This window comes from Nelumbo nucifera, chromosome 3 (genome assembly GCF_055504915.1).
Source record: "Nelumbo nucifera cultivar China Antique chromosome 3, China Antique-T2T, whole genome shotgun sequence".
NCBI lineage: Eukaryota > Viridiplantae > Streptophyta > Magnoliopsida > Proteales > Nelumbonaceae > Nelumbo > Nelumbo nucifera.
The window spans coordinates 58,897,567-58,924,142 of record NC_142651.1 but is presented as its reverse complement, the minus strand read 5'-3'; the positions used below and the strand labels follow the sequence as shown (position 1 = coordinate 58,924,142).

At 36.2% G+C, this 26,576-nt stretch overlaps 1 protein-coding gene across 7 annotated transcripts in view; it reads left to right on the top strand.

Moving 5' to 3' along the window:
- The first annotated feature begins 10,120 nt into the window (after positions 1-10,120).
- Positions 10,121-26,576, top strand: part of LOC104602155 (uncharacterized) — a 64,863-nt gene continuing 48,407 nt past the window's right edge. For 5 of the 7 annotated variants that reach the window (XM_088901086.1, XM_088901085.1, XM_010265749.3 and 2 more), the window contains exons 1-4: positions 10,121-10,492; positions 10,896-12,163; positions 14,824-15,529; positions 15,638-15,724. In XM_088901086.1, coding sequence (XP_088757212.1) covers positions 10,403-10,492; positions 10,896-12,163; positions 14,824-15,529; positions 15,638-15,724 — 2,151 coding nt within the window. In that variant the 5' untranslated portion in view covers positions 10,121-10,402. Of the gene's footprint in view, positions 10,493-10,895; positions 12,164-14,823; positions 15,530-15,637; positions 15,725-26,576 lie in introns of those variants that run through there. The other 2 variants (XM_088901084.1, XM_088901087.1) reach the window with 2 other exon arrangements.

Here is a 26,576-nt window from a genome sequence, read left to right as displayed (position 1 = left end):
TCTTCCCCCGAGGAGTTTGATGGCACTTGAGGTATAACTTCTGGATTCTCCACAGCTATTGAATTTGGTTGGCCTTTGCGACGACGAGAAAAGACACGGAAAGATGGAGGATCAGGAAGAGAAGGAGGCTGAACCAATGGCGAAGGATCAGGAAGAAAAGGAAGTTGAACCAGTTTCTCCTCATGCCTACACTCCCCCTGAGGAGAAATAGGAAAAAAATGCTCATCTTCAAAGAAAGTAATATCCATGGAGACATAGAATTTCCGAGAAACAGGATCAAAGCAACAATACCCCTTTTGAGTGAAAGAGTAACCAAGAAATATGCATGGGATAGCACAAGGAGGGATAGAAAGAAGAGGGACAAAGCACCGACAACCAAATACACAATTTTGGACAGATTTTGGACAAAGCACCGACAACCAAATACACGAGGAGGGATAGAAAGAAGAGGGACCTTAGGGAAGAGAAACTGATGCGGGGCTTTGTACTCTAACCAACAAGAGGGCATTCGGTTAATAAGGTATGTAGAAAAAAGGGCAGCCTCAAACCAAAATCGTTTGGGGACATTCATATGTAGTAAACCCTGAGCCACTTCAAGGAGATGCCGATTCTTCTGTTCAGCCACACCATTTTGTTGTGGTGTGCCGGCACAAGAGCTATGATGAAGTGATCCATGTGACGCAAATAACTCCGTGAGATCACCATGAAAAAATTATTTTGCATTGTCTGATTGAAAAATTTGTATCTCAGTCTGAAATTGAGTGAAGACCATCCGCTGAAAGTCTTGGATAATTTTTGGTACTTCCTCCCGGGTTCGCATTGGATATACCCAAGTATATCTAGAATAATCATCAATGAAAGTAATGAAGTAATTGTAGCCACTCTCAGAAGGTAAAGTAACAAGGCCTCATACATCAGAATGAACAATGTGAAAAGGAAACTCAGATTTACTATTTTTTTGAAGAAAATGAGTTCTACAATCCTTGCTTAACTGACACGTTTGACAAGATAAATCAGAAACGGACATTGACTTACACAGTTCTGGAATACAACTTTCAAAGACTCAAAAGACAAATGACCAAGACAACAATGCCATAAGTACACTTTACTCTTTCTGAACTGACTCATAGACTCCGTAACATGAAAACCAGCCGTATTCTCCAGCATGTAGAGTCCATCAACCATACTTCCCCTACCAATCGTCCTCCCCGAGGCCAGATCCTGAATCACACAATAAGGGAAAAAGGTTACGAAACAGTTTAAGGAATTAGTAACACTACTGACTGAGAACAAATTCATGGAAAATTTTGGAACATGAAGAACATTAGGAAATGTAAGACCAAGAGGAAGAGAGAGAGTTCCTTGACCAGCTATGGAAGTATATGATCCATCAGTTAGTCTCACTTTGTCTCTTCCAGAAAGAGGGTGATAGGTTTGAAAGTAAGAGGACATACCAGTCATGTGTTTTGACGCTCCAGAATCAATAATCCATGGAGAGTCAAGGTTGTGAGAAGCAACATGGAAAGTTGTGGCGGGGTTACCTGACGTGGATGCAAATGAGGTTGTGGGAGGAACATCCATCTGACGAATTGCTCTACCATAGAGCTCTAGATGGTCACGGAAGGAGTTTACAATATCCTCCCTAGGGTCAGATCCAGAGAGATGTGTTTGAGTCACAGTAGGAATGGGGGGCTGATTCTCCCAAGTAACCATGTTGGCCATGTGGTGTTTCTTTGTACCTTGTTGCCCAGACCTTTTATTCACATCTGAGCCTTGCTTCTTAGTCAGATCTTGAGCCCATTTTAGTTTCCCATGGAGATCCCAACAGGTATCTTTGGTGTGTCGGGGTTTCTGACAATTAATGCACCACAATTTTTCCTTATCTTCTGTTTTTTTCTAGAGATCCCCTTTCCTGGAAGAAGATCCCACACTAGTAGAGACACCCCCTTTGTTGCCAACACAATTGTATCCCCACCAGTGTTGTTCATCAAGTTCCTTCTACTCTCTTCAGATTAAACAAAAGCATAGACTTCCCGAATTGATGGAAGATCCTTAGAACTGAGAATTTGTACTCTGATGGATTCATACATAGGATTTAGACCATGCAAGAAGGCAAACACTCTTTGCTGTGAGACAAGTTTCTTGTACAGTTTGGCATCCTCATCAAACTCCCAATCAACATTCTGGTAATGGTCCAATTCCTTCCAGACAGAGGTCAAGTCAGAGTAATATACTGATAAACCTCTCTCCCCCTGTCGACAAGTAGATGTTGTTGCCTGCAGTTGATAGATCTTGGCATAGTGTCATAGTTCTGAATATGTGGATTTTGCTTGTTCCCAGATCTCATTTGCAGTTTCATCCCACATGAAGTTCTATCTTATTTGTGGTTTCATGGAGACCAAGAGCCAAGACATTACCATACTGTTCTCCTGATCCCATCTATCATATTCAGCATTCCCAGAGGGTGGTTTTTTGATTCTTCCATTAATATAGCCTATTTTCCCCTTGCAGTGATGTATAACTTGATCCCTCTTGACCATTCTAGGTAATTTAATCCATCAAGAGGAACAACAGCCATAGGGAAGGATAGGTCGCCACCCCCACTCATTCCATTCAGCATTGTGGAGATTCCAGATGTGGCTGAATCTTCACTATTCATGATTTCAGGTTTAAGAACACACAACATCCAAGGCACACTGCCTCATAGAGCTGCTACAGAAAAGGGATCTTATGTCCTTCAGTCCACAAAAGAAGAAACACTTGCTACTTCAGCATACAACTAGGTACTTCTGACCCATGGTTTCACAGAGAGCCAAGAATAAACATTGTTGCTGCAGCACTTGGACTAATTTGTATGACCTACAATTTTTGTAGGAATCCAAAGAACAAATATACAAACATTGCAGTTGCAGTACATAACCAGGTCTGTATGACCTACAGTTTTATAGTTTTCATACAACTCCTTAGTAGAAAGAAAGATACAAGGTGATAGTTCACCACACACCTAATCGACTAACACCAACTTCAGGGTAGCCGAATAGTCACTGAGATCAACAATGTAGCCGAACAACAAGAACAATCAATGGGAGAAAAAAAAACTTCAGTCCATCAACAATGTAGCCGAATAGTAGTAACACACGAGGAGAACACCACATTCGGATTTTTAGGGCACCATCTGTCCATCGAAGGTGCAAGAAGAAAACAACAAAAAAAAAACAACCTCAGTTGAATACCAGGGCACCCGAACAGTAGATGGACAGTACCTTCTTAAACGCCAGCCTCTCTACAAACCAGAACATTCTCTTCGTACATCAGGTGGCAGCCTCTCTATAGCCGAGCAATCAAGGAAAACAACATCTGGGCTGGAAGATGAAAAGACTTTGTACCAGAACTCATTTCTGCACTAGGAAGCTGAACAGTCAGGTCAGCATCTTCTTCCTTCTTGAAGTCGAACATCAGGGACACAGCTTCTAGGAGATGAAGAGGCAACCTACTCAGCATTAGAGAATGACCTCAACTAATTTGTTTTTAGGCCTGGACGAACATGCTCTGATACCATGTTGAACAAGAGAGGAATGGAGGAAGAGAGAAAGAGAAGAAGAGAAGAGAGGAGAGGCGAGAGGACTGAATGCCTCAAAAGAATACTTCAGGCGAGTGAAGCAGTTGTTATTTATATTATACTAGTCGTACAACATAAAGAATGGAAAAATTACAGAAATACCCCTACGGTACTAAACCTGTGTACAACAACATCTGTCAACAAAAGGAAAGATCTACAGGCTAAAGAAATCTCTTTATGGACTTAAATAGTCCCCTAGAGCATGGTTTGAAAGGTTTAGGGCTGCTCTTGTTAGCTTTGGCTATGTACAGACACAGTCTGATCATACCCTTTTTGTGAAGAGGAGAGAATCATTGGCCATTTAACTGATTGTGTATGTTGATGATATTGTTGTGATTGGTAATGATGTATCAGGGATTAATGATCTTAAATCTTTCCTTCATACAAAGTTTGAGATCAAAGATCTGGGGGAATTGAGATACTTTCTTGGCATAGAAGTTGCTAGATCCAAGGATGGGATCCTTATCTCTCAGAGAAAGTATGTACTTAATTTGCTCTTTGAAACAGGGAAGATGGGTGCTAGACCAGTTGCTACTCCTATTGATATGAGTCATAAACTCTCTGCTTCAGATGGAATATTGTTGAAAGATAAGGGAGTCTTCCAGAGACTATTTGGAAAACTTCTCTATCTATGCATGACTCGGCCAGACATTGCATATGCTATCAGTTGCATTAGTTAGTTCATGCATGGTATTAGGGATTGTTACATGGCAGCAGTAGAGCGGATTCTGTGTTATTTGAAGGGTTCCCCTGGAAAGGGAATTCTATTTGCTAAGTATGGCCATATGAAACTTGAAGCCAACACAAATGCTGATTGGGCCGGAAATATTGATGACAGAAGATCTACCTCTAGGTATTGTAGCTTGGTGGCGGGTAATATTGTCTCTTGGAGAAGCAAGAAACAATCAGTTGTTGCCCGATCTTCAGTCGAAGCTGAATATAGAGCCATGGCTCATGGAGCTTTTGAACTGCTGTGGCTTAGGTCCTTGATGGAGGAACTGGGTATTGAGCATGATAAGCCAATGATGTCATACTGTGATAATCAGGCTGCCATCAACATTGCTCACAAAAACCAAAAATAGACCCAAATCAATACAAGCCGAGTTGGTGGGTTTTCGCTAATGGTTATCGGTTTTGAGTGACAAACTATGGACTTGACTAGATCGATTTGGTTGGCGAAACAACCTACAACTGAACTGAACCATCATTGAACACTCCTAATTTCAACTAAATTTATAGTCTAATCTCTAATAAATAACAATAGTTTAATCTCCAATAATTATTGAAAATTTATTACAAATGTACACAATCATTGAAAATAAGATTATAATGAAAATATAATAGATATATAATAAAAATATAATAATTACAAAAATATAAAAAATACTGAAAATATACTAAATTAGTCAATAAATGGTGTAATCTTAAATATTTAATCTCTAATAAGTATTCATCTATAGATACAAAAAATATATAATTACTAAAAATAAATTTATAACAACAATACAATAAATACGATAAGTTAAATTTTAAAAGTTAAATAATAGTTGTTTAATTTCCAATAATTATTGATAATTTTCTATTAAATAAAAAATAAAAATACATTTATAAATAATTATTGAAAGCATATTTATAAAAAAAGCAATAAATAATTACTGAAAATAAAATAAATATTAATTATAGTATACATAAATATATAATGAATATACACTATTATTGTAAAATTATTACTAATAAATATAATTTTGTTGATAGTTAATTTCTATAATTATTAATTGATATAAGTGAAATTAGTTATTTACAATATTATTTAGTTATTGAAATAACAATGTTACTTAAATTTTTAAAATATTAATTATTTATTGAATTTAATAATCCATAAAATTATAATTGTACTATTATTAATTCGTTATTAATTTTGTAAAATATCAAATTATTATTAATATTAATATTATTAATTATATTATATTTACTTTCTACTTTTAAGATGTTTTTTTTAAATTTATTACAAAATTTCATTATTTTAACTATTTAAAATTTTGTCATGTTAAATATTTTGTTATTTAAATATTTAAATAATATGTAAAATATTTAAAAATTTTAATTATTTGAATTTATGTATTTTAATGTAATTACGTAATATTAAATATTTTGTTAAATTATTTAGCTATTTTTAATGTTTTTTGTTTAAGATTTTTAGTTATAGAAATATTTAAATAATATTTTATTTTTTAATGTTAAATTTTTATTATTCGAATAGCATTTAAATTGAATAATTCGTAAAATTGTAATTTATATTGTTACTACATAATTTCATGATTTTTTTGTAAAAATATTGAATTATTAATAATATGAACATTATTAAATCTATTATTTTTTGTGTTTTGAATAAATATTTGAAATTTAGTATATAATTTTGTTATAACATTTAAATAGTTCTGAATTTTTTACTTGAAACTTTATTTAGATAGATATAGATAAAAAGTGGGGAGAGGATAAATAGGAATTAGAGATATTTTAGGTGAGAATATCTCCACTAAATTAGAGATAATTTAAGAGATAAATAGGAGTTAGAGATAATTTAGGAGATAAATAGGAATTAGAGAAAATTTAGGAGGAAGTGGGGGAAAGTGCTGCCACTTGGCTAAATATTAGAAAAGTAAATCCCTCTTTCTTTATGGTTGTTAAAAATAATTAAGTATATGTGATTTATTTATTGATTTAATGGGTAACTAGCAGGGACCCGTGTTATTAAGAGAAAGATAAATAATAAAAAGGGTCATACACTAAAATACCCCTTATAGTTTCATGGATTTACTAAAATCTACCCTATAATTAGCATTTTACTAAAACACCACTTATAATTTGCAATGGATTTAATCAATTAGGTGGCAGTGGAAAATGATAGTGTTGATCCTAATGTTCATTTAACTAAATTTAATCAAAAGAAAATAAAAATAAAAATACCATTTTTGCCCTTAATAAGACATGGGCAATCACTCTATTGGCTACATTTGTTCAATTTTGTTTTTTATGCAAAAAAAAATGTTAGGGGTATTTTTGGAATAAAAAAATCATGGGCCTAAGGGCAAAACAAACACTCCTTATTGAAATCATGGGCCTAAGGCCCCGACCTCGATTCTGAAATTAACCCCCATCCCCGATCCCTGACGGGGATGGGTTCCCCTTGGGGACTTGAATCTCCAAAATGTATTGAGATAATAGTATTTTTTTAAATAAATAAAAATTATAAATTATAAATAATGTTTTAAATATGTTTTGATATATATATATATATATATATATATATAATAATATAATAGTATATTTAATATAAATAACATTTAATATATAAACACACACACACACACACATATATAATCAGGGCCGAGGTGGGGTAGGGACCTCAATCCACATCCCCGACCCCGACCTTGACCGGGGATTCCTATTAATCCTCGTCCCCACCCCCGCCCTGCCAAAACAATCCCCATCCCCAACCCCATTGGGTTGGGGAAGTCAGGTTCTCGTCGAGGATGGGGAAAATTTCCATCCCTAAAAGTATGTTCTAATTAACAAATGACCCTAATAGAAACACATAAGAGTATACAATTGTTTTATATTTATAACTTTTAAAATAGTTAATAATTATTCATATTTTATATACTACTTTTAATAAGATTTTTATAATATAAAATAACAATAATTAATTTCAGTTAGGTTTATTTATCAAACTGATGAAAACAACTAACTCAATTAACTCAACTCGAGTTGGTCGGTTTTCTAGTATTTTAGGTTGGCTTTCTAGTATTTTAGGTTGGCTTTGGTTAAAAAATTTCTCAATTCAACTAAGTTGGATCAGTTCCACTTTGACCATTTGTAAATTGACCAAAATTGAACGACCTAACCATGGATATATATATTAATATTTTATATTTTAAATATAATTTTTAATATGAAAAAGTGGGAATTTTCCCATATTTCTTAGTCAAAAATGTTTTATATCATAAATCTAATTTTTAAATTTATTATTTAATAATCGCATTATAATTTTGAAAATAAAAGTTAAATTTTTAAATTTAAATCTTTTGAACAGACTAACCAAACCAAAAAATCGACCCAAACCAATACAACTTGAGTGTTTCGGTTTCACAAAAGGTTAGTTGGTTTCAACTGACCAACTCCCTAACTTGACTAGGCCAATTTGGTTGGCCAAATAGCCTATGACCGCATTGAACCAACTAATGAACACTCATAATTTTAGCTAAATTAATAGTCTTATCTCTAATAAATAACAATAGTTTAATCTCCCATAATTATTAAAAATTTATAGCAAAAATACACAATTATTAAAAATATATTGATAATGAAAACTATAATAATTACAAAAATATAATAAGTACTAAAAATATATTAACTTAGTTAATAAGTAGTTTAATCTCTACTAAATATTAATCAATAACTTATAACAAAAACACAATCAATACAATAAGTACAATAAATTAAACTTAAAAATTTCAATAATAGAAATTTAATTTCCAATAATTATCAAAAATTTTCTATTAAATAACTTAACAAAGTAAATTTATACATACTTATTGAAAATATATTTATCACCAAAGACAATAAATATTAATTTTAGTATATATAATTATATAATAAATATAGATTAAGAGTTTAAAATTATTATTAATAAATATTAGTTTTTTAAAGTTATTCTCTCAAATTATTACTTGGTATAAGTGAAATTAATTATTTATAATATAATGTAATATATATTAAATTATTATTAATTTCAATATTATGTAATAGTTATTTTTCTATTTTTTAGATTTTTTTAAATTTATTACGTAATGTATTTATTTTAACTATTTATAATCTAGTTATGTTAAATATTTTGTTATTAAAAATATTTAAATACTTAAATAATATGTATAATATGTAAATTTTAAAATATTAATTATTTATTGAATTTAATATTCCATAAAATCATAATTTATACTATGATTACATAATTTCTTTATTAAAATTGTAATATATTAAATTATTATTAATTTAAATATTATGTTATAATTATTTTTATACTTTGAAGAAGTTTTTTAAATATATTACATAATTTCGTTATTTTAGCTTTTTAAAATCTAGTTATGATAAATATTTAATTATTTAAATATTTAACTAATCTGTAAAATAAATACAATAAGTTCAATAAATTAAACTTAAAAATTTCAATAATAGTAATTTAATCTCTAATAATTATTGAAAGTTTTCTATTAAATAACTTAACAAAATAAATGTATACATACTTATTGAAAATACATTTATCACAAAAGACAATAAATATTAATTTTAGTATATATAATTATATAACAAATATAGATGAAGAGTATAAAATTATTATTAATAAATATTATTTTTTTGATCTTATTTTCTTGAATTATTACTTGATATAAGTGAAATTAATTATTTACAATATTATGTAAAACTATCAAATTATTATTAATTTCAATATTATCTTTTAATTAATTTTCAACTTTTTACATTTTTTTTTAAATTTATTACATAATGTACTTATTTTAAATATTTAAAATCTTATTATTAATTTAAATATTAAGTTATAATTATTTTTATACTTTGAAGAAGTTTTTTAAATATATTACATAATTTCGTTATTTTATCTATTTAAAATCTAGTTATGATAAATATTTATTTATTAAATATTTAAATAATCTGTAAAATATTTAAAATGTTTTGTTATTTGATCTTTATTTGTTTAAAGCTATTACAGATTATTAAATATTTAAAAAATATTTAAATTTGTAATCCAGCAAAACATAATTTAAATTGTTAGTACATAATTTCATGATATATTTTGTAAAAATATAAAATTATTTTTTTTTGTGTTTTTAATAAATATTTAAATAATTCTTAAATTTTTTAATCCAAACTTTCTTTAGATAGATATAGGTAAAAAGTATGGAAGAGGATAAATAAGAATTAGAGATAATTTAGGAGAGAGACTCTCTACTGAATTAGAGATAATTTTGGAGATAAATAGGAATTAGAGATAATTTAGGAGAGAAACTCTCTTCTAAATTAGAGATAATTTTGGAGATAAATAGGAATTAGAGATAATTTAGAAGATAAATAGGAATTAGAGATAATTTTGGAGAAAGTGGGGCATAGTGGGGGATGTAGTTTAGGAGTAATTTTTAGGAGAAGAGATTATTTAGCTTATTGGGAAAGTGCATCTCATTTGTTGTTTCAAAAATGACATGGAATTAGAAATATAAAAAATTCAAAAAAAGGAGAAAATAGATAAATAGCTTCTCTCAAAGGAGAGACATGCTAACATGGTAGGACCAATTTTAATATATATATAATGTAAAATTAAAAAATAAAAAATAAAAAAAAAACAAAAAGTTAGGAAGATGTGTTTGAAGCAAGGAGAAGTATGATGACATGGATGACTATATATATATATAGAATCCTAACCTAGAGAGAGGGGCTTTGGTTCAACCAGTTTTTTGGTGAATATAATCTTTGCTCAACCGGTTGAAACTTGCCTCCTATAGGCTATAGTTCTTAGATGGTATCACATGTCCAACCAGAGCAAATTGACAATTTGATATCAGACAATAGAATTCAGACTAATCGATTGTGTGTATGCGAACAAAATAATACCGTTGGACGAACAGCAATAAAGCAGATTTAGGCTAAGGAGTAAGCGACACATGGGAGACGATACACAGAAACATTGACTGACCGAGAGAGCGAGAGCAGTGTATGGCTCGGTCCGCTTTCGACGCCTCAATCCTCGATTCTACTTCAAGACTTCTCACATTGTTGGATCTCAACGAAGAAGATCACAGAAAGGTTATATTCATTCTTTTTTTTTTCTTTTATTTCATTGTCTATTCCGATTTTCGTGACATTATTTTATTTTATTTTATTTATTTATATGAATTATCTATTATTAGTTTGATTTAAATTTCAAAATATCTATCAATTATGAATTATCTTTTAAAAATTTTACTTCTGTGATGAAAATTCTATTTCATTTATTTTAATTTATTTTTGTGGATAACGGGTGTTAATTTTGGGCATTATTTGCATATTTTCCCATTCTTCTTCTTCTTCCTCCTTTTTTTTCTTATTTGACCTGGGTTCTGTTTATTTAATATCATAGTTGGGTATATTTTAGATCTAGTCTTGCTTGTCTTGCCAATGTCGATTGATAGTTGGTGCTCATTTTTTTTTTGAGGTTTTTAATTTACAGAAGCAAAATATGGAGGATTTGGACGTTGATCAGATAATTGATGTTCCTGACAATCCTGACAGAATGACAACGCGGAAGAATGGTGAAAAGAATATCGGCTCTTCAGTAGCTGGTAATTCTGTTAATGCTGATTCATTGCGTAAATATGTTCCCAATTTGCTCAGAGGCAGGGGCAAATTGATTACTGAAAATGGGAACAGCAGCAGATCTTATCCACGTTCCCAAAAAGAACTCACATTTACTGATAAAACAGAGCATGGCATTTCCTCCATTTTCCCCTTTTCAGACAATGCAACTGTTTCTAAAAAGTCTCATTTTAGGACTATGATGCCACGACAGACAACTAAGCTTGAGATTAAATCTTCTGCCCAACCTCAACATTCGGTACATGTGCCTTGTAGTTCTCATGGTCGTGGTGACAGTGATTGTCTAGCCGATAGAACTAAGCTTGGTGGTAGGTCTGGTATTCCTGAAGTATTTGTCTCTGATGTCAGAATTCAAGATGGAAGCAGAGGAAAATTAATTGACTTGATTTCAAATGACAAAAGCCCATCATATTCTACCAATCCTAGGAATACAAGAAGGAAGATGCTCTCAGGTGACATGAACTTTGATAATGGGAAGGTTGTCTCCACTGGGACTCCTAGACTTTTTAGTTGCATACCTGAGAACCATGTCCTAGATTTGACCGTCCAGAATGAATTTAGTGCAATACCTGAAAGGGAAGGTAATGAATCAAAATATCTGGCTGAAAAGGTTAGAAAAGGATCAATAGCAGCCAATGGCTGCCCTTCAACTCATGTTGTACGAACCTCTTCAAGAGCATCCAGCAGTGCCTACAAAGGGAAAACCAAATTAGATGATAATACATGTGATGATGATGGGGCAGGTCTGGATTTCATCGAAGCTATTGATTTGTCCAATGATTCTGAATCAAAAACCAAACAAAAGATGCATATATCTCCACATTCTACTTCCTCACCTAGGAAAATTGGGCAAAAGAGGCTTGTACGCAATGGATGCATCTCTCCATATAATATAGCAAAGGCTAAACATACGGCTGAAAGCCTTGGTAAGAGTTCCAGAGGTGCTAAACAGAATGACTTCACTGAAACAGTCTCAAGCAGTGGGACTTCATCTTCTGAAATTCAAATCATTAGCCCCAATTCTGAAGGCAACCATACTGCTAGGATGAAAGGAAAAGGAGTACTTAATGACCAAATTCCAGCAAAGGGGAATGATGGCAAAGCTTTACATTTTCAGAGAAGGTAGCTTCAAACACCAGCATGTCTGACTGTCTTTTGGCCGTTTAATATTTTCTTACATGAATATCAACCAATGCATAACTATTTTTCAGTTAGCAAGCATTCTGTTGAAATTGTATCTGATTCTCTTAGTACTTCTATATTATTTAGTTTTTATCTTTTTTTTTGCTGTCTTTATGAATGGATAGAGTTATTTTTGTTAATTGAGGGAAGTGGCACTCATTCTAAGACACATTTATCTACTACACTTCAAAAACTCCAGAAGCATCTTTTGATGTGCCTAACATACATGGGACATCTAGTTTACCCCACCTCTAACTAATGGTTTTGGTTATTTATGTACATCTGTTTATGTTTAGACATAAATACTCTTCAGCCAACATTTATTTATGTTTACAGCACATTGTTTTTAATTATTTTGATCAATAGCTCACAATTTTCATTATATAAAGGATAAAAAGATACAGAGATACAGATTTAGGGGAGATAAGCTTTCTTAATTCTCCCACCCAAAGACAAAAAACAAAGAGAATAAAATTACAAGATAGCCCAGAACAAGGAGTCCCTAGTTACCCCTTGTTTGGCTAACTCATCGGCAAAGGAATTAGCACATTGTTCAACCAATTGGGTGAGAATTGTGGATGGTTTTGTAGAGTGATAATTGACATTCCTACAGAAAGAAGACAATATGAGCTATGTTGTACTCTATACAAAAACAACATTTAACAGGGAAAACAAACTGGAGCCAGTTTTTATGGAACATCACACACCATTTACATTTCTATGGGACATATGGAAGAAATGGAATGAAATGATTTTTGAAGGACATTCAAGATCACTCCTGCAGGTTTACAGAGGCATTTTCTCATACACTGGGACATGGAGGAGGGGGCTTTTCCGGTGTAAAAAGAATCCAAGACAGAGCAGTTTGATGAAACAGAGACTGGGATAAGATTGTTGGATATTATTCTTGTAGTCCATTGTATACTTTTGTTTACTTTTTATTTGGGGAATTACATTCTTCCTTTTCTGTTTTGATACTTAGTGAGATATATTAGCTATACATTAGCTATCAAATGAGGAAAAGATACAAAATGATAGAAGAGAAGATGCAAGAAACCAGAATAAAATGGGGGCTAACTCTCAACATGAACCATGGACCACCTGCTCCTTTACAAGGATATATAATGCTGCACCCTAAAACACAAAAGACCCCAGAAATCCTCCCATAAAACCTCCCAAATCACCTGACACAAGGCAATGATAAAAAATGCACTTCTAGTTCCAATAGAAAATGCACTACAAGTAGTCTTGAGTAGGCCTCTATCTTGTTTTCTTTGTGGTACATATAATTTAAAAGCATGAATTTGATCTGCATTCTGATATAAGTCTCTCCTTTTGTGCTGTTACAACCTGCATATACCAATAGGACTTCTGTGTTTTGATCCATTTGTCCCATGTTGGTAGTATGGGATGCTAATGTGAGGTATCCCACATTGGTAGTATGGGATGCTGTTGTGGGGTATATATGTGTTTGGGTTCCCTTCCTCTAGCAGCTAGCTTTTAGGGGTGAATTCTCCTAAGGCACATAACAAATGGTATCAGAGCTTACTATGCCTCCCAGTTGCAATCGAGCGGTGCAAGTGGAGGTGCCGGTATTGCAGCGTTAGGCTGGGACTAGGTGGGCTAGTCCAGCCTGCATGGGTGCTGGGACTGTGGAGCGTGGTGGAATGTTATGATCCATTTGTCCCATGTTGGTAGTATGGGATGCTAATGTGAGGTATCCCACATTGGTAGTATGGGATGCTGTTCTGGGGTATATATGTGTTTGGGTTCTCTCCCTCTAATATCTAGCTTTTAGGGGTGAGTTCTCTTAAGGCACATAACATTCTGATATTGCACTGACATGACTATTGTTGTAGTTACACAATTAAATATCACATGCAGTTGGTGGGACATTTGAATTCTTTCAGGTTCCCCAGGCAACCCTTGTCTGCCTCTAAAGAACATGTATAATACAGAATTGAATTGTGTTACTTCTCTGATTCAGAATAACATATTATTGCGAAACTGTAGGCTATTTTTAACTGCCTATTAAACAACTTTGAACATTGAATCTAACTGATAGATGAATTGTAGGTTAACTATGGTTTGCCACTTTTAGATAATTGTTGTTTTTAGTATCTTTTCTTTTTTTTTTAATAAATGATAGAAATTTTATTAGAGCATAATTAAGTATTGCATGATTACAGAGTACATCCAGTGGAGGCGCGAGATGCAGCCCCAGCCATATAAACAGATTACATCTAAGCCCAGAATAATTCAGACTTATGCACCCCCTGTTTTGCAAAGAAATCAGCCATCCCGTTAGCTGATCGCCTTTCCCATTGGACTGAAATTGTCATATCTCTGACCAGCCACTAAAATCTTTTCATATATTCTTTGTATTTCTAAATTACAGTTTCATGTTCCTTCAACCACTCTATTTACCAGTTTAGAGTCACTCTCAATTAACGGTCTATCATAATTTTTAGTATCTTTTCTTGTTACTGCTGATACTCCTGATGGTTGAGATTTGAGATTCACATATGTTCTCATGCCCAACTTCTAGCATTCTGGGAACTACTATAGTTTTTCATTGGTAGCATGGTATGTTTCTGCAGAAGTTCAATAAATCTTGTGGAGGAGGCTAGTCGAGGGAGTGGTGGCACCAATGGAGATGTTTCTCAATCCTTTGAAGAGAGAAGTGTTTGGAGAAGTACACAAAATCCTTTAAGGAAATTATCTTCAGTCATGTTTGATGAGGTTGGACATCTTCCTGGGGATGATAAAAGACATGGAAACAGAATGGAAAATATAAATTATGTAAATGCAGTTAATAATAGTCCTCAGATTACTAATTCTGTTGAAGTCAGGAACCCGGCTACCATGCAGCATGGGGCCACTCAACATTTATCTCAAGCATCTTCAAGTATTATTTTCAAGTCAGATAAGGTAAACAGGAAACTTAATGGAGAAAATAAGCTAATGAAAAGACAAAAGAAACATGGTCCCCATGGTAGTAATACTGGTGACTGCTCTACTTCGACTTTTGATGACTCAGAAGTTGCTTATCTCTGTTCCTCTGGCGAACCTCCTAATGCAAGAACAACCAGAACCCGGAATCCTTGTTGCCGTGGTGCTTCAGGCCCTATAATAGAAATTGATGATATATCTCCAGAAATTAGATGTAGTAATTCTCAAGATGCAAGTCGAGCGGTCATTGATGACTCAGATTCTAGGGCAAGGCAGGTAGAAGCTGATGAGATATTGGCTCACCAACTCCAAGAACAATTTTATAATGAGTTACCAGGAGCTGCTTTTGGAGAGGTTGTTATTCTCTTTATCTGGTTCTAATTTTCTAAGAATCTTTTTCCTTGTATGCAGTGAAAAGTTATCCCTAACCAGTTCCTCTTGTATCTGTCTACCCACCAACAGATTGATGCAGGAATTGTGAGGACTTTGCAACAGGAAGAGGATACACACTTTTCCTCCTTTCGTGGGTCTCGACATTCTTCACATCATGTAAGTGAAACTTTTTACCAATATTTTAAAAAGGTGTTGGAAGAGTATGCCTCCACAGAAAGTGTTAACAAAACACCTGGAGGTATTGCCTCTCATATAGAGGCACATAGAAAAGCGTATTCCTTGTATAAGGTGCATGCTTCTATTGCACCTCCATATGAGAGGCACATGCCATGCATCTCACCCTTTTGACATATTTTATTAAAAGAAAAATAGTGTTATTTTCTCATTTTCCTGCTTTTCCTTTATTTTTGGGAAAACTTCCCTATTTTCTAGTTATTTTGTTTTATTTTATCTATTCTATAGTTAAAAAAATGCTTAGGAGTCTTACACATCTTGTGTTCTGGTTTATGCCTCATACGTCAAGATAGTGGAATGCTTTTCATCATGACTGTGCATTTTAAGACATTGGTTTTAGATGTAATTTCACAGATGAAATGGCCTCAACAACCAGGATCCAACTGAAAGCTACAAACAGCTTTATGTTTATTCATATAGAAAGTTCTTATTTCTTACACATCCTGGAATTTAATGTGCAATTGGAGATCCATGTTAAACATAGAGCTATTAATCATCTATTAAACTATGGCAGACAGTTTTCATAACCTGAAGAACACTTGCTTTGTGATTTTTGACCCAAAAAGGTCCCTAAACCTTTCAGAAGAAATTCAACATTTCCAAAGATAATTGTAATTTTATATGGAATAAGTATAATATAAACACATGAAAGAAACAAGAGAGTCTTTTGCAACAAGACAAAGAGCACTGATGAGGTAGTGTAGCAGGCGGTCAGCAAGCTGATTTCTTGGGTGTCTGTAACTCCTGACTTTAAACACCTGAATGTACCTGATTTGTTTAGGTCCCAGTCCATTTGGAGTCTGTAACTTGGCTTTGTGCCCTGTCTAGTCCTTATGTAGGTAGTTTTTCTGTTGTAACTTGTATTCTCTTAATTACTAAAATCTTACCTTACCTTTCAAATATATATATATATATATATATAAACACATGAGTTAAATAAAGAGGGATGGTAAAGGATGAATAAGAATAAATGGAAGATAAAGAATATAAGATACAAAGTTCATTTTTTTTCCAATTCAAGCCAAAGATGATTTAACATGTAGAGGAAAAGATATAAAGGGCCAAGGGTCACTGTCCAATGCTAAAAAGCATCTACTAGACATGGGTTTCATATAGAGTGGGGCTAAAGCAAGTGAACTAATTAGCAATACTTGACTTCTGTTGGTTGACCACTTAATTTTACTTGTAACAGTCTTTACCCATTGTTAATAAAATCTGTTAATTTATCAAAATAAAAAAGGAGAATTTATTCCTTGAGTAATTCTTTCCACTTCTTTTCTGTGGATTCTCATTTTGATACCACTGGATGGAGAAATAGGGCTTCTGATTATGTTACATGGATACTAGTATGATTATAGGAATGCAACATGGGTATAGGGTGTTCTATTGGTGAGTTCAAAAAATTGGATATCAGGACTTACTCGACATGCTTTTTATTATGTAATGGTATATTTATTACTAGATAAATGGTGAGATAGTTGTTGAACAAGAAAACGAATTTAGAATCATAAATCAAAGCAAACACTAAGCAAAGCAAGGGGTTAATAGGGAACTTTTATTTTGGGCTCAATCTTTTGATGCAAGCAAGATTTACTTGGTCCAATTTTTAGGAGAATCCTTTCTGCTCAAAGTTGGATAGATTCCTCTTTAACCTAGCTTGGGAGAATCATTGTGGAGACTGGAGATCTGGGGGCTAGAGCTTTACTGAGAGTAACTTCAGACCATTGCCCTATTAAATTGGGTTCCGAAACCTTTATATCAGGCCCCACTCTGTTTAGATTAGAAAACATGTGGTTGACTCATCCAGATTTTGTGAGGGAAATAGGGATGTGGTGGAATGAGGACTTAAGGGGAGTGGAGTGGAAGGGTGTTAAGTTCCATAGGAAATTGCAGAGATTGAAAGATAAGATAAAGGAGTGGAATAGAGAGTATTTTGGGAGTATTCACCCTAATTATTAGTCGTGGGATTAATGCTACTTTCTTAACACTTATCCCAAAGAAGTCAGATGCTATTCACCCTAAAGATTTTAGGCCTATTAGTTTGGTGACTAGTATCTATAAGATTTTAGCCAAGGTCCTGTCGCTGAGAATCAAAGTGGTGCTCCCGTCCATAATTAGTTAGTTCCAAGGGGCTTTCCTCCAGGGTAGACAAATTATCGACCAAATTCTCATTGCAAATGAATGTGTAGAGGATGTGAGAAGATCAAATGGAAGGGGTTTTGTTTGTAAGTTGGACATAGAGAAAACCTATGATTTAGTGGTTTGGAATTTTTTAGTAGAGGTAATGAGGAAATGCGGCTTTGGCATTAGATGGTATAATTGGAACAAGGGTTGCTTGAAATCATGCCATTATTTTGTGTTGGTCAATGGTGGGGTGAAGGATTTTTTCTAGGCAAGAAGAGGCCTGAGACAAGGGGACCCCTTATTTCCTTTTCTTTTTTACTCTAGTGGCGGATATTTTCAGTAGGATTATTTCTAAGGTGGAGAGGGAGAGGGTGAGATTAGGGGCTGGAGGATTGGTCGCAATAACATTGTAGTTTCACATCTCCAATTTGCGGATGACATTATAATATTTCGTGAAAGGGATGGTTTTAGATTGGTAAGGAATCTAAGGGGCTGGTAAAGAAGTTTGAAGGTGTGTCAAATCTGAAAATCAATTTTGGCAAGAGTTGCATAACGAGGGTTAATTTGGAGACAAGAGAACTAGAGGCTATAGTGCAGTGTCTTGAGTGTTCCATTTCTAGTTGGCCTATGACCTATTTGGGGCTTCCACTAGGTGCTAACCCTAAGAGAGTAGGTTTTGGAATCCAATTGTAGAAAGGTGTGCAAAGAGACTTGTGGTGTGGAAGAAGAACTCATCTCTTTGGGTGGGAGAATCATACTGATCGGATCAACCTTGGCAAACTTGCCACTATATTATTTGTCTATGTTTAGGATCCCATAGAAGGGGGCAAAGAGGATTGAGAAAGTGATGAGGGACTTCTTATGGGAACCAGGGGAGGAGAAGAAAGATCATCTAGTAAGATGGGAGTTAGTGACTAAAGGCCTACAGGAGGGAGGTTTGGGTCTAGGTAATGTAATTGAGAAGAACTTGGAGCTTTTAGGAAAATGGGTCTGGAGGCGGCCTTTGGAGAGGGATAAATCGTGGCACGGTTTGATAGCTAACATTCATTTTTTTTTGAGAAAAGTTTAACCAAGTTTCATTAAACTAGAAGGGAATAAAGAGAGGATGTACAAAACAGGGGAGAACCCCAAAGAGATTACAAGGGAGGAATTCTGTCACTGTACAAATTTTCTAAGCGAGCACTTAGCTTGGCTAAGCCATCTGCAATAGGATTTAACTCCATCGGGATCCAAAACAGATTTGCATTTAGACAATTCAAGGAGTCCCTTGCTTCTTCCAGGTAATGGTTCAACCTCCAAGGACCCCCTTCCTTATTCTTTAGCCATTTGATGGTATTTGCTGAGTCCCCTACTATGGAGAGATTCTGAATACCCAAACGTTTTGAAGGGATGAGAGATCCATCCTATGGACGCCCAAAGATTGCGGAATAAGGGGGCGAATTTCAAAAAAGTTTTCTCTCCCTTCAACTGGGAATCGCATTCCCTATTTAGAAAATCATTTTTTCAAGGATCATTCTTGAACCTTAAACTGACTCAGATCTGAACCAAAAGGAGTAGGAGAGAATTATACCTGATACAAAGAAGTAGTATCTCCCAATGGAGGTGTTCACGCCCAAGGAAGGATCCAAAAACTGCTCCCACTGAAGATGGCGCAGTGCAGGATGGAGCAGAATCAGCAGTGTTCTTCTCCAAGAACTCTGTCCTTCGCAAGAATCAGCAGGATGGTACGTGAGCACAACTTCCTTTCAATCCTTTCTCAAAGAACCGATGTCAAGATCCAATCTTGACTTCTCCCACAACTGGAGATCGAACCGGCAAACAGGGCTGCAAGAGCAGGGAGGCGGCAAGAGAGTATTCGCAGGGTGCAGAATTCTCTCTTTTTGATTTCAGCACTAAAGAAAATCTGATGATCTGTGTCCTCTAAAGGCTGCCGCCCCCTTCCTTTTGTTAACCTAAAAGATCAGCTCCTAATCCAATTAGGAACAGCTTATCCAAATCATATTTGGATAAGACTTCTCTTTAGGTGATAGGGATAAACCCTTATCTTATCTGCAGATTAGATTAGCTTTCTCCTAATCTCATTAAGAGGTTTCTAAATCTGAATCACATTCAGATCTGGACTCTCTGAGTGGATAGGGTCAAGACCCCATCCTATCTGCTAATCCATCTCAGAATTCGCCCATTTAATTAACTAAATGAATAGCCTAGTTCGAAATGGGCTTTAGGCCCATTAAGCTTATGTGCTCACTTAACCTTCCTAACTGCTGCTCAGTTGGGCTTCCTTGTATGGCGTGGGACCCAAGCATTGATCTACACATCAGCCACATGGGTTTGGCCCAGCCTTTGTTACAAGGCCTGGCCGAATACACTGTTAAAGACAGTGCACCCCCTGAAACCCATCGAATGGGCTCTATGGGCCCAACACTTACCCTAAGTGGTCCCTGGGCCAAGCCACCTTGTAACACCCAGGGACTATGGGCAGATGCAAGATTAGCCCATCAGGTATTATCCTCAATGGTCTTACATTTAACCTCTCAGCCCATAATGATCATACACTGCCCGACAAGAGAGGACCTCTCCCTCGGCTGCAAGGAACAGTGTTGCACTCTCCACTTATATGGATCCCGGGAATTAAAACCTTCTTGCAAACATTTTAGAAACCATAATATATATACTTTTATATCTCATATAAAATATACTTTGCAAAACAAATCTCAACGGTTGAAATTGGCTGCCGGCAGTCTTGGTTTCCATCAATGATAGTGCATCCCCGATCATTACCTTTGTTCGACAAAGGGGCTGATCCTATCACTATGATCACCCACTCAGATGAATTCTCGGACTGTCCCAATATACCCAGGTTTTGACCCCCGCTAAGGATCTCACTGATTGGTACATCAAAGACAGCCTAATCCGACACCTAGTGCAGTATCATAATCGAGTCTTGGGGTCGGGTGTAACTTTCCAGTTTTGCCCATCAATCTCCAAGGTCCAGGGCAATACTGAAAATCTGGTCCAGTTCATAGATTCAATTAATCCTACACTGTGTGTGCTTAGGGTCTCACCCTGGCAACTGAGACAGGCCACCCCAACCGACTTGGTGGCACCACAGTGTCAGCCTTGTCAGGATAGGTCTCCCCAGACCGACCCACTGGCTGTGAACATTCTAAACTAACACGAGTCTCATTAAGTGTCCGGTTTAAGGGTATTACACAGAAACATACCAAGGGAACATGAATCAAATACGCACTTTTATTCATTTACAATAAACTCATAAAGTACATCATTCCGATTGGAGCTAAGGGCATACAAAACTGTCTAACACTTTTTACTATTCTGATTCCAGTTAGAGCAGCCAACACTTCAGGCTTGGTTGAACCTGTAAATCCAATTGGCCCACTGAAAACCCAGTGAATCTCATCTCTTTCATCTCTTAAGATGCCCGCAATTCCAGCTAAACCTGGATTACCTGCAGCATTCCCGTTGAAGTGTAAGATCATCCCACTATCCTTAAATACTTCCAGTTGTCTTATGAGAGTCTGAGTGAAGTGTGGAAGGGAAAGAATGGTTTGAATATTTCTGCTATGATCATCATTTGAGAGATCTTGGAACAGCTCTGAATTAACCACCCAGAAGCCACAGAGATAGAAGATATCTGAAATTAACTCATCGGGAGATCTGAGTTTATTTTCAAATAATCGCTTGTTTCTTTCCTCCCAAAATCCCCACATTACTGCATGTAGCACCGTTTTCCAGTAGACTTTGCCTCTTCTGCTTAGACCATAACCTTTCCACTGATGAGTGAGGTCTTGAATATGTTCTGGGAAAACCCAATGACAGCCTATCAGGTTTAAGAAGTGTTGCCAGATCTTTTTAGTGAAATTACAGTGTATAAGAAGGTGATCGGCTGTTTCTCCATCTTGCAGACACAAGCAACAGGTGTGAGGAGAAATGTAACGTCTTCCCAAACTCTTCTTCTGAAGGAGATCACAGGTGTTTATTCTTTGAAGGCAGGCTTCCCATACAAAAAAGCAAACTCTAGAAGGGGTGTTGCTGCACCAGATTTTTTTGGAAGGGAATGTTGAGCTATCTTCTCCAGTGGCTAAAGCCAATAGTGACCTGGAAGAGAATTCACCATTTGGGTGAAGGGTCCACACTCAGGTATCAAGGGAGTGGGGGGAGATATAGACCTCTTTTATGGCTTGGAAGAGGGACACAAGATCAGAGAATTCTTGGTCCCTTAGGGGTCTCCTCAGCTGTAAACTTAGATTGTTGACAGCAGGAAGGTCAGGAATGCAAGAGGAAACACTTGAGTCTTTATCTAGGGAGAGGTTGAAAAGTCTAGGGAAGGAAGCTGCTAAGGTAGAATTCCCCCACCAAAGGTCGTTCCAGAATTTGATTTTTGAACCATTCACCACTCTATATCTAACAAAAGAAAAGAAGGAAGGGTGTGAGGAGACTATACCTTTCCAAGGGTTTGAAGATTTTACTCGGTTTGAGAGGAGATTGCTATCCCATCCGTTGTTGTTTAATCCATACTTGCTTGTGATGACAGCTGTCCAAAGAGGATTGGATTCAATGGGGAATCTCCATAGCCATTTACCCAGAAGAGAAGTGTTTTTTTCTTTTAGATGTCCAATTCCAAGACCCCCTTCCTCCCTTGGCTTACAAACCTGATCCCAACTTACCAAATGATTTCTTTTTTCCCCTCTCCCGTCCCACAGGAAGTTTCTTTGAATTTTCTCAATTAAATTTTTTACTTTCATTGGGATTTGGAACACCGAAAGGAAATAGATAGGAAAATTAGCTAGGGAGGCTTTTAGAAGAGTGAGTCTTCCCCCTTTAGATAGATAACATCTCTTCCAGGATGCTAGCTTCTTCTTGCACTTCTCCACCACTGGCCCCCAAAAGCTAAGGGATCTTGGGTTACCTCCAAGGGGCATCCCTAAAAAGGAAATAGGGAGGTTTTCCACTTTGCATTCCAGTTCTCAATTGAACAGTTCTAGGAGATCTCTTGTTACAGAATTTATGGCTACTATGCTGCTTTTGCTGAAATTGACCCTCAAACCGGTAATCAGTTCAAAACATTCAATTATCCTTTTTGCATTGGTGATATTCTCTATGGAGGCATCCAGAAACAAAATGATGTCATCAGCAAATTGTAGATGAGAAATAGGAACCGGGTTCCTCCCTATTTTGAACCCTGTCACTAAATTCAGATGATTGAATTTCTCAAAGAGGTAATTAAAAACATCTATCACCAGAGTGAAGAGGAAGGGAGAAAGTGGGCAGCCCTGTCTGAGCCCTCTACTTGCTTTGAAGTAACCTTTAGGTTCCCCATTAACTATCACTGAAAACCATGAGGAGCCAATGCAACCTTTCATCCACTTGATCCATCTGCTACCGAAACCCCTCAGTTTTAGGTAGTCTAAGATGTAATCCCAATCTACTTTGTCATACTCTTTTTCAAGGTCTAATTTAACCAGAACCCCAAGCTTCCTAGAAGCTTTTCTATCTTCTACACATTCATTTGCAATTACGATGCTGTCTACAATCTGTCTTCCCTTGACGAAAGCGAATTGATTTGGGGATATCAACCCTTCTAATACTTCTTTGAGCCTCTTTGCTAACACCTTGGCTAAAATTTTGTAAATGCTTCCCACCAAAACTTATTGGTCTAAAATCCTTGACCTCTAAGATTCCCCCTTTCTTTGGGATAAGACAAAGGAAGATTGAATTTACTCCTTTGTTTACAATGGCAGAGGAGTGAAAATCCCTGAAGAATTCTATTAAATCTTCTTTAAACAGTATCCCAACACTTTTGAAAGAAGAACAAGGGGAAGCCATCTGGCCCAGGAGCCCTGTCTCCATCCATGCTAAAAACAACCTCTTTAATTTCTGATACTTTGAAGCTTCTTTCCAGCCAAGACTTCTTTTCTAAAGGCAGGGTTGAGCCTTCCCAACTCCTCAAGAAATGACTGCAATCTCTCTCCTTAGAGTACAAGCTTCTGAAGAAGGTAAGAAAAGCTTCTGTGATCTCATCAGCATTCTCTACTTCACTTTGGTCCACTTTCAATTTGGAGGTGAAATTTTTGTTGCGCCTTCCTGAAGCATAAACATGGAAGAATCGAGAGTTATTATCTCCTTTAGCCATCTCACTTTCGATCTCTGCCTCCAATAAATTTCCTCTCTTCTGACTACCTTGTCCCACAATTTCCTCAAGTCGGCTCTCCTTACTTTGCCTGAGTTATCTAGAGAGCCATTTTGTTCCCTTAGATCAAACTCTTCGAGCTTCGAAAGAATTCTCCTTTTCTCATCTTCAGAGGCTCTGAACTCTTCTTTTCCCCAAACTTTTAACTTCCTTTTTAGGAATTTTAGCTTCTGTAATAGTTTGTAACCAGACCAACCCTCCACATTGCATTCCTTCCACCAATCATCTTTGTTTTTGGAGAAATCCTTGTGCAAGGCTCACACTTTTTCCAGTCTGAACAGGGATTTTCTTTTAGTGATTAATAATTCCATATTCAACACTAAGGGCCAATGATCAGAAGTGCATCGGGGCCGAATTTCTTGGAGTAAATTGGGAAAATTCTTAATCCATTCTTGATAGAGGAGAAATCTATCAAGTCTGCAACTGATGCTATTTTCCTGCATATTTGACCAAGTGAATTGTCCATTCTTGAGGGGAAGGTCACATAGGTTGTGTCTGGAAATGAAACTGGAAAAATTTCTCATGCTTCTAGTTGAAGCTCTACCCTTTGAGTGCTCTTGGCTGAATCTTGTGACGTTAAAATCTCCTGCTATACACCATGGAATGTCTTCCTCTTCATGCAAGGAATCCAACTCCTCCCAGAATCGTTCCCTCTCATAGGGAGAGTTAGGACCATACACCCCAGTTAAGATCCAATTGAATCCATTTTTAATGTTGGTGAAGAGTACCGAGATTGAGAATTCTCCTTTGTTAATCTCCAAGCCCGTGAGTTCGTCTTCTTTCCAAGCTAAGATGATACCTCCTGAAGATCCCACTGCAGGAATGGTTTTCCATTTCTTACCCCTTATCCCCCATATTTCTTTCATTAGCTTCTCGTCAACTGTCTCTTTTTTTTGATTCCTGTAGAATGACTATGTCCGAATTTTCTCTTTTTAAGGTCTCCTTCACTAAGTTTCTTTTGAGATGACCTCCCAACCTCCTGACATTCCAGCTTAAGATTTTCATCAATCCTCTCTTCTGGAATTTCCCTTGTTTGTTCTACTACCTCCTGAATTTCGATCCTGTAATCCCCATTGAAGCCTTTGTAATTCCTTTTTAGGTCCCTCTTTCCTGCTTTCTTCCTGAGAGTTTTTAATTATGCAATCTCTCTCCTTAGTTATTCCCATTTTTCCTCCACTTGTCTCCCTTCTTTCAATTCCCAGTAAATTTGTTAATTTTTCCAAACCTAGTTCCCCCGGATCCTTGCTTCCAGTGCTAATTAGGGTAGCTGTCTGAAGAGGGTCTGATTGCTTTGGGTGGGATAGCTCTCCTGCCAAACCTGGACGATCGAAGGAAGAAGAAAAATGATTAGAAGTCAGAGGGAGGTCTAAATTTTGAGATTAAAAGTCTGAGCGAGAGAGGGTGGGAGAAGTCTTGGTTGATGGCCGCTGAGCTTGACTAGGATTGGGAGAGGAGACTGACGAATCTCTTCCTTGTATGCGACCAAGGCTCTTTGAGTCTGAAAGTTTCCCGTAGTCCAGATTGATTAATTGAGTTTGTTCTAGGATCTTGACACTCCCCGAAGCTACATTCCCTTCGAATAGGCTTTGGGCCCTTTCCAATGCTTTCTCCTGAGGGTTTGGATCACACTCTGTTGCATAGGAGTTGGAATCTTCTCCTGAATCATCTTCCTCAGTAACTGATGTAGAGTTAGAGCTCATTGCAGGGGTAAGAGCATTGAAGACGATGTTATTTTTCTTCTGACCCAATCTGGGAGGAGTTTCAAGCACTGAGAGGCCAGAGTAGGAGGGGGTCTTGAGTAGGCTTGAATAACTTGGGTCTGGGTCCACCTAAGAGTCATGGGCCTTTAAAGATAAGCCCATGGTTTTGAACTGATAGTACTTCGGGTTGGGTTTCGGATCCTGGTTTCTGGGTGGCAGTTTTGAGTCTTGGGAAGTCTTTAAGAAGGATTGAGACTGTCTAGTTTCCTTCCTAATTTTGAATTTCTGAATTTCTCCACCCTTTACAGGGAAAGATCCCGCCTTTGCTCTGAGATTCGCTTCCGACTTTGCTTTACCCTCAGGGAACTTGTCTGAGTTTGCCTGCAAGAGGATGTCGAAGGAGTTGCCACGTGGAAAGGGGCTGGTAGAGTGATTCGACTCGGTATGCTGAGTTTGGGGCTCAGTTGTCTTCTCTACCTCCACAGAGGTAGAACCAGATGTTCCTGTTGAGTAAGGGAATCGATCTAGGGATAGCGTGAATGCCTCGACTTTTCACTTTGATTCTGGCCATATTCAAGTCGGAGAGGTTGAGCGTCTGAGGGTTCTTGGCAGGGCGAACTTTGGATGGGACGCAGGAGTGTCTCGATGGGCTACTTTTTCCTCACTGTGGAAAGCAAAAATCTATTCATAGTGTTCTTCACTAATTTCTCAGCTTCATCAGGTATGCTGTGTGTTCTGG